Source organism: Pituophis catenifer, unplaced genomic scaffold (genome assembly GCF_029215685.1).
Source record: "Pituophis catenifer annectens isolate HBS135680 unplaced genomic scaffold, rPitCat1.0.hap2 SCAF_3, whole genome shotgun sequence".
NCBI classification, from domain to species: Eukaryota; Metazoa; Chordata; class Lepidosauria; order Squamata; family Colubridae; genus Pituophis; species Pituophis catenifer.
In genome coordinates this window covers 63,384,054-63,393,606 of record NW_027256883.1, presented here as the reverse complement: position 1 = coordinate 63,393,606, position 9,553 = coordinate 63,384,054, and the positions used below count along the sequence as shown (strand labels likewise).

At 38.0% G+C, this 9,553-nt stretch overlaps 1 protein-coding gene across 1 annotated transcript; it reads right to left on the bottom strand.

Moving 5' to 3' along the window:
* Positions 1-1,689: 1,689 nt before the first annotated feature.
* Positions 1,690-6,726, bottom strand: LOC139315940 (nuclear transport factor 2-like). The gene is made up of 5 exons (XM_070942453.1): positions 6,679-6,726; positions 3,813-3,920; positions 2,447-2,518; positions 2,152-2,250; positions 1,690-1,803 (listed from the first exon to the last, which is right to left on the bottom strand). Exons 1-5 carry the CDS (start codon positions 6,724-6,726, stop codon positions 1,690-1,692), a joined length of 441 nt encoding a protein of 146 aa, XP_070798554.1.
* Between the last annotated feature and the right edge of the window lie 2,827 nt (positions 6,727-9,553).

Genomic DNA, 9,553 nt, shown 5'->3' with positions numbered 1-9,553 from the left:
AAGGGCGGGGCCAGCCAATGGTGGGATCACCTGACAGGGAGCCACAGCAGAGGGCCCAAAGAGCTGCATGCGGCTCTGGAGCCACAGGTTGCTGACCCCTGGTCAAAAGGAACATCTACTGAAATTTAACAATGTTCCATTCTCAACCCATGAAGTGTTTTAGGTATGTCCCTATACTTATTAGATGCAATTTTCCCTATCAAAAGGTCTCTAGCTTTCATTTTGCAGAATAATTCTGGAATTGTCTTATTTCATTGCCTAATTATATAATAGAAATCAAGATAAACTGTATGCCTTTTTCTTGGAATCCGTATCTTTCCTTGAAATCATGGATTAGCAAAAAAATAAGAGGCCTAGCATCAGGATTCATATCATTTCTGGAAAAAAAAATGCCATGGTAAATGAAGAAAAATTATTTACTTTGATGCCTTCAAGTCAACAGTCCTGAAAAAAAAACATTTAAAAAGCCACTTTTCTGCTTTTTCCAAGCAAAGTGTAAATAATGCAGTGTCTGAGTTAGAGATTGTAATGGAGCAGACGGCTGTGTTTTAACCATTGCAAGCATTTTGGAATGCTAGATTATTCCTTCTAAATCCGATTTCAGAGATATGAATTGGCATTCAATCATAATATTTTGGTGGTAAACATTGCACCTCTCTTAATAAATCTAAATAATAAAATTCCAGTTAGTCTTCAGCAATCTCTTTTCAAAGGAAACTAAACCTGAGTAAGAAACTACTTCAAACATCTCACTGCTCAGAAAACAAGGTACAATATGCAACAGAATCAGTACAAATTGAAAACAGTATGTTTAAATTCTTATGATCTAAGTTATTTTATTTCCTAAGAGAAGGCATCTTACTTTAGAAATGCATTCAACATTGTTTTTTTAATAAGGTGAAAACAGAATGGTGTAAATTTAAGTTTTTTTTTTTGCTACATTATATATGGAAGGGATTTTTGTTCAAAAACGAAGTACTACAAAGATACAATTGAAAGAGGATGGATGCAGCAGACGTTATGTGACTTCTTTGCTATCATTTTGAAAGAATAACTACATGACCCCATGGTCTTTAAACTAAATTAATATTGTGGATAGGAAGTTTTCATCTTGGCACTTGGGTTGTATTATAAAAGGGAGACCCACTGATCGTATTTCTTTTTCTTATGGTTATTTACAATATCAGTTTAGTCAGCTTCAGTTTTCAGTTATGTGTTGTGTTACATCACTGACACCCTCACATGAATTAACAGTACATGGCCACAGAACATTTGCAACAAATGAAGATTACTTTTTCTGAGTAAACATCACATTATTAAGAAATAACATGAAAACATTATTAAATTTGAATCATGTGATTAAAAAAAGCTATTTAGACATAACAATTCTTTTTGGTTCCCTAAAACTGCATGCAGGTTATTTTATTGCCAAACTGTTGTTTGTGTATGTGTATGCCAATACACTATTATCTCCACAAGATTCATACAGTTAAAATGGACAAACTATTTTCTTATAAAGTATTAAATGTTTTACATTAAAGGACGTGTAATACTGCAACTATTTTAAAGTATTTCAATTAATAGGAGATAAATGCTTTTCAGTTGCAGTTACAGAAAGAAAACAACTCAGACACACTTAAAGCCAACGTTAATATGATATTTGTAGTGTGTAAACCAAGAGCAGATATTTCAGGCAAAATTATACAGAGCCAACCTAAATATGTCATTAGAACAAACCCATTTGTCATTCATGTTTTTGAGAACAAACATCTGGTGGAATCCCATTACTGGATCATTGTCCACCTACAGTGAGAGAATACAAGCTTAATGTTAGTGATTTAATACATAAATAAATTCCACACAGTAATTTAAATATGATAGAAAAATAGCAAGAAAATGCATTCGTTTTGAAGCTCACCGATTTCAACAAATACATAAAAAGGATTTAATGCTATTGATAAGATTGTTCTGGATTTGATGTCATATTTTGATAAAGCTAGTGTATGCATTATATTGCAACTAACATACTTCGAGAAAAATACTGTACAACAGTTAAATACACTCTGGATGCCTTAATATTCACGCTTTTCTGTTAAGTCTTAGAAGCTTTGAATAGATCTTAACCAAAGATAAAACAATAATAAATTTCACCTTCAATTGGCCAACAACCATACTAAGGATACAATTGTCAGGAGCTGGTTGATGATCCTGGGATGTTATATTATGCTGAATTTTTTGGAAAGGAAGCGTCTGTTATCAAAAACAAAAACAAAAAAACCATTAAGCCCTAAAATACCACATATTCATAGAAAACAAGGGAGTGCACAAGGACACTTATCTGGCCTTCCCAATAAGAAGCATTTTTCAAATAATTATTTAAAGTCACTGCATGAAATGTTACAGATAACATTAATCAATTATGTATTTTAGCTGATAAATAACATACCATCAATTTTTCCATAATTGAAGCTTTTCCTTGGAACTGCTGGCCTTCCCAAGACAAACAGGAAGCATCTGTCTGTGAAACAGGGATATATTTCAGTAACACGCATAATGAAATTATCAAAGGAAAAAAAATATACAAATAAATTATCACAGATTTAGACTGATAAATATTTTTGCAAACTCCACATGGGCTTTCAATAATCTCAGATCTAGGCACAGATCTAGTCTCAGGCAAGAAATTCTCAATGAACTATCCACCTACCCTCCCAAGAACTTTTGCAATATTTTCTACATAATGGACCTCGGAATGATAGATAAACATGATTCTTATCTGAACCTGTCAAGAGAAGGAAAGAAAAGAAGGACCTGGAGAAAGAGGAGATACCAAAAAAGAAAACAGAAACATATGTACCAATATCCATTTTTTTTGCCACTGACATCTTCAACTCCTCCATTCATCACTTGACAGAAATTTCTTAAAAGTTTAGCCTATACGTCCCTGTCCATAAAATAAAAAAAATGTCCATTCTGGTTTCTAGATTTAATCTCCATTTTGCACATTCACAGCGTTAATGGGAGCAAAGATTGTGTAGCAGCAAAAGGAATGCTAATATAATGGACGTGAACGGAAAGCCATAAAAAGGAGTTGGATTTCAATCCAAACTAACCCAATCTCCCAGAGCACCTAGTCATGCCAACCCCAAAAACGTGAGTTATAAACACAAAGGCCAAACTGCCTATTGAGAACAAGCTTCCAAACTTCTACTCTGGCCAGCATGAAGCAAAAGAACTTAAAAGTGAAGCAGCTACAGATAGCCCTCAATTTATGACCCTAATAGAGCCTACCTATTATGCTCATAACTCTTGATGGTCATAAAGTAAGTTATTCATGTGACCAATCAATTATATAATCTCTTTTGTGGCTAATTGTTAAATTATGGGGTATTTTTGGCAAAAAAAAAAAAAGAAGTTTTCAGCAAAAACACTGTAAATCATGGTCATTTGACTACAGGATGCTGCAACTGGCTATAAATGTGGGCGCCTTGCCCAATGCCCAAAACATGTTCATATGACTGCAGGGGGAGAGGCTGGGCTTCAGATTTCTAAACTGGATGCAATACCTTTGGGGGAGGGTATCTTCTGTAATTTCAAACACTTGCTGAGAATCAATCATAAATCAAGGACTACCTGTAGTTGTTTTCCATCAACTTTGCTTGAAATTGCTCAATTAATGCCTTGGTTGGGAATTAGGCCTTTGAACTACAACTTTTGCTGCTTTAGTAGAAACAACAAGCCCTCAAGACAATAATCCATTCATTGCATCAACAGGATAATCACTGTTCGAGCAGAGAGATGTTGATACATACATAAAGGGCACCTAATTGTTCCCTATTGGTATCAAACTGTTGATAATACAGCTGTACAAAACTTGTTCCAATTTGCTCCCACATAGGTCTTTCTGCCATTTTGCAGACCTGCAAAAAGAGAGAGAAAAAAAAGAGGACATTCTTTATTACTAAAATGGAAATACCGGTTGAAAACTAAGCAAGGTAATTGCAACTTTACCTTATGTAGAACCAAGTCTGCTGGTATAAATGTACTAAAATGTCTCAATCATACAGAATTTAAATGAACTAGATTCAGCTGTCCATCTGCATTTAAAAGATACAGGCCACTCTTTTGAAGACAACAAGTCCATATTTTGGAGAGAGGATTGTTGGTTTGAAAGAGGCCATCAATGTCAAAACTGAACAGTCCTCTCAACAGAAGGGGAGGGGTAGGACATCATCTATCTCCAATCTACAACACAATCCTTTCAACAGTTCCAAGAAGGCGCCACACCCATTTGCACAAATCAGGTGACCCTGAGGACACAGATAAGCCTCCAGGTGACCTTAACTACTTGCTAAAAGAATGCAAATGTCCAGCTGTCTGCAAGAAGTATGAATCCTTCCATTCCCCACCATCCAGTCAGAGTTGAAGAAGCTTCTTGGATGAGAAGCGAAATGTCTTCAAAGAAAAACCAGAAAGTCCAGTGGCCTCTTGAAAAAAAAAATATTTGGGACAACCATAACCTGGATGACTGAGAATCTCCATAGACACTGAACATTGCTTGTTTTAATTCTGGATTAGTAAGAAGCCCATAGTCATAAAATCAGAGTCTTGGTTTGTGCATTCTCTGTTCTAAGAGCCTAAACATGAATATATTTTCATCCAGGGCTTTGAGTATTTTAATCTTCAGTATTTGTTTTGATTTTTGATTCATGCTTACTTTCCTTACTTTTTTAAATGGCATTTGTTATGTCATGATTTAACCACCCAGAAATGTTAAAATGGCAGCGTATAAATTGTCTAGTCAGTATGTCGAGTTTGCTTTTGCTTAATACACTAGCAGAATATTGCAATCTGTAAAGGATAATTTATGGCTACTGGGAAACGTGAGCAATATTTTCAATTCCCAGGTTCCTTTACTCTCATTTTTTTCAATGTAGCTGAAATTTTCTCCAGAAATTGTGGGCAAGATTTCCAGAACCTTGTAAAATGTGTCAATGTTCTCAGATTTCAATCAAGTTTAGTTTTAATTTGGGGAGAGTACAACAGGTGGTATTTTATGACATATTGGATTCCCTGGCTCTGCTCTATTGCTGATCCTTGTAGGCTAAATCCTATGCTTCACATGGAGAGTTTGGAAATCAAACATCTTCACAGGTAATTGTTGAGACTTTTCCAGAAGACTTCAGTTAGGTCAAGCCTGCCATCTCCCAACTAACTGGTTCTACTGTCAAAATATCCTTAATGATAAAGACATTTCTCCAAGTTTCAATCAAAAGCAAATTTTCTATAATTAGTCTACTGGATTTACTTCTGCACAAGAGCTGCCTGCTTTTTATCTACCTGAAGGAGGCTAGGCTGTAACTGCAGTGAAAATGCAGCTACAATTAGTAAATAAGTGATAAGGTTTTCAGGCTGGGATGCTTTATTAATCTTTCCTTTCTTGTTTCATTCTCTTTGTTATTGCTGATCTTTGACTGTATTGATAAAATTTAATTTGAAGAATTGTACTACGGGCCCTCAATATTTGCTCAATATATATAATCCATTTTTAATAGATAAACAATAAATCAAGTCTCTTGTATTAAAATACTGGCAACCAGATCACAGCCTAGAATTACAACAATTAATATATAAACTCTTCCATTATAACACCTAAATGTGAAAGGAAAGGGTTGCTCAAAATCCTGTCTGCAACTGGACCAATTTAACCATAAGTAAGCCTATCCCTGTCTTATGAAGCTCATTCTCACGCTGTTATAATTATTTAGTTGAAAGTAAATTCCAATACCCTGCAAGCAAGTTTACTATTACAGCGCTGGTAGAATTCCTACATAGGAGTAAATACCATTAAACCCAGTAGGATTTCATACTAAAACGTGCACCCCACTGTGAAGAAGCTGTAGATCCACTGGATTCACACTTCCCACAAGACTTTGGCTTAGCATGTTGAAGGAACAGAAATAACGGGTTTGTTCAGCAAACCCTTAGCTGCACCATGCGAACCCCGCTATAAACCTGACAAATAATTCCCAGTGAACACAATAGGGTCAGATCGGAGTAAATAAGTGGGGGAAAGGAAACCGCAAAATTTACACATTTTGGGGAGGGGGGGAATGGGAGTGGAGTCTATTAACTTGAGTCTCTGTGCCACACGCTTCTTCCAAAGAACAAGCACTTTTCCGTTAATCCTGAAAATACACACGATCCCTGAATTTGCGTGTTAGCGATCCTATTTCCTAGAACCATTCTCTGAACGCCGGGGGTGGGGATGCCTCTTCTGGAAGCAACGGACTGCACCCCCCTCCAGCCCACCCGTTCTTCGGCGGAATCGTTTCCCCGGATGAGGCTCAAGCTCCCTGGGGACGGGAGAATGGTTTGCAACTGGTGGAGGCAACCAAACTCCTTGGCGCCTAGAAAAATATTGCAGGGTGCGGGGAACGTTAAAAGCAGAGTCTCAAAGGTGCTTTTCCCCAAAAGGCAACTAAGTAAGACGATTGTTTTTCTCCTTTAAAAAATTTCGCTTCTCATCCTGGATGAGAAGCAGATTTTTTTTTTTCCAAAGGAAAAGAAAACCAAGAAAATCCAGTTGCTTTTTTTGGAAAAAGCACCTTTTGGGATTAAGCATGACTCGCATGATTGAGAATCTCCATAGACAGTTGGAAGCAGCGTTTCTCAAACCTGGACGCTTTTAAGATGTGTGAATTCTGGAAGTTGAAGTTTATCCATCTTGGTGGCCAAGTTTTTTTTTTAAAACAACAACAACAACAACAACCCTGCTTTAAACCTTTCAATGTCACGGCAGGCAATTGTCCTTTTCTTGGTTGCTGTTTTGTGGAAAGCCACAACAAGCTATGCAGACCTCCCCGAATCCTGCACCCACGCCGCCGTTTACACGCCAATCATTCAAACTCGCTCGAACACGTTGTAGACCTGCGCCTGAAGCCTCCGGAGTTGCGATCTGCTTTTATCCTCGCCTATCGCCAGCACCCTGCGGAAGAAGGGGAAATGGGGCACTTCCCTTGGATTCGGGGGAAGGATTCAGCCACCGAGTGCACCGGATCGGCTGGGAAGCGCAAAGAGATCTTTCAGAAATGGGAGCACGCAAGCTGGGCATGAAACGCACACGAGATCGGAACGGTGCCGCTGCCCCCATCCCCGCTATTTGTGGCTGGGATGAGTAAGATACGGAACGAAGTCACGTTAGGAGATGCAACTCACAGGGAAGGTTAACTCTGAAAATCCAGAGCCGCAAAATCGCGCAGACAACTTTCTTCCAAGTTTGTCAGCCCATCTGTCTATTAAAAGTCTGGGTCAGTAGCCTTAACGGTCGACCGCCAGCAGGTGGCGTCGCGGGCGAGCGGCAGAAATCGGATACGTCATGCCTAGTTCATCCAATGGTGGCCTTGAGCGCCAGCTCTTAAATAAAAGTACTTCGCAGGCGGGACGTTTCCGTTTGATTTCTGTGCCGATTTCGGTTTCAGCCGGAATGGCTGCTGCAGTAGTAAATGAAGTATCAGTTGTATAGTCTCGAAGATCCGTTGAATTCAGTCGAGCATGTGAAATAGAATCTCTTGGTTTGCAGATTAAAAAAATGTAGTTAAGAGTTAGTGTCATTTTTGGAGTAAATTGGAGTAGAAGGCAGCATTTTTGGATGCAGTTATACTAAATGCTAGTTGGTCAGAAAAACCGAGATTTGGAATAATGCTTGATCATTGCTTCCAACATAATTCTTGCAAGCTGCAGAAATGCTACCTAGTGAATGTATCGTTTTTACAATTATATATATTGCACCTTGTTTTCTCTAGATAGTAATTTGAGTACTGTACAGGTAGTCCTCGATTTGCAACCATTGATTTAGTAACCTTTTGAAGTTACAACAGCAATGAACAAAGTGACTTACGACCATTGTTCACATTTATGACTATTGCAGCACCCCTGAGATCAAATTGTTTTTTCATCACTCTTTTAGAAATAATACAAGAATAAATAAGGTTTGCTACTTCTTACATACCATCTGATCTACATCTGGGAGAATGGTTGACGTCATTTGCTAAAACTTTCCTTCTGGAATCTCACTGGGTAAAGGAATCTTGCAGTGCCTCCGTGAAAGATGGATAATTTGCTGTCTTACACAATTTGCCCGTTAGAAAACCGCTCAACATGTATTGTAAAAAGCCAAAGATATCTTCAAGTTGAGTTCAACTCCAACTAGTATTGGTATGAATGAAGCTCTACAACATTCTGGACATTATGATGGAGATTGTTTGCCCTTGTCATTTTTTTAAAAAGTTGTTTTGTGGGTACCTTCAAATAAATATGGATTCCTGATAGCAATAGTAGTTAAGACTTATATACCATTTCATAGTGCTTTACAGCACTCTCTAAACCAGAGGTGTCAAACTCACAGCCTGCGGGCCGAATGTATGACGTGCTGGCCACGCCCACCCCCGATTTAGTGGAAAAATTTAGGGGAAAATTGCAATACATCACATGACATGTTGTGAGTTTGACACCCTTGCTCTAAGCGGTTTACAGAGTCAGCATATTGCCCCCAACTCTCTGGGTCCTCATTTTACCGACCTTGGAAGGATAGAAGGCTGAGTCAACCTTCAGCCGGTGAGGATCTAATTCCTGGAGTGAGCAGTGAGTTAGCTTGCAGTACTGCCTTCTCAGCACTGCACCACCATTAAACATTTGTCATAATAATAAAAGATACTGGTGTTCAATTCTGATTTGTATGCAGTCTTGTAACCTGTTTTCCATATATGCAGCGTATAGTAAACTGCTGGAATCTACATTTAGCCAATCTAGAAGCATTTACAGATCAGAATGAAGCCGGGTGAATTAGCCTGCCATACTGCCTTCTAACCACTGCACCACCAGGGCTCCTGTATGGGTTGTGATATGATAACTGTATGGAACAGCCATTGTGGGTTTTTTGGCACCATTTTCTAAAAGTGGCTTGCTCTTGTCTTCTTCCTAGGTCTGAGAGAGATTGACTAATCCAAGGTTAGCCAGCTAAGGTAGGACTGGTACTCACGGTCTCTCCGTTTCTAGGCTGGAGTCTTTAACCACTATGCAAAATTGTCTAGCCTGAAGTCCAAGCATTCCTTGGTGATCTTTTACCCAACAATAGCCTGACACTGCTTAGCCTAAAATCGGCTACATATGGACACATGCAAGCCTCACAAGATCTGTCAGATGCTGCCACAGAAATGAAATATCCATTTATGGGATCAATTTTACCATTGGTTAGAAAACAGATATAGATAAGCAAATTAATAGTTATGTAAGAAAATGGTATAATTAGAATATTGTACTTTTTGAGAAATGTTGTAATAGGTTAAGTGAAAATGAAGACAGAAGAAACAACAAAAAGATGAAGTCATGGAGAAAACACCGAGATGTCACATGGAAGGAATGACTGATGTATTAAATGTTTGTCTGTGTATAAAATAAAATAAAAATTCCAAAAAAAAAAATGAAATATCCATTTGATGTTTAAATAATATCCAGCATTACTGTGTATGCTGGTAGATGCAAATCCTTGAGC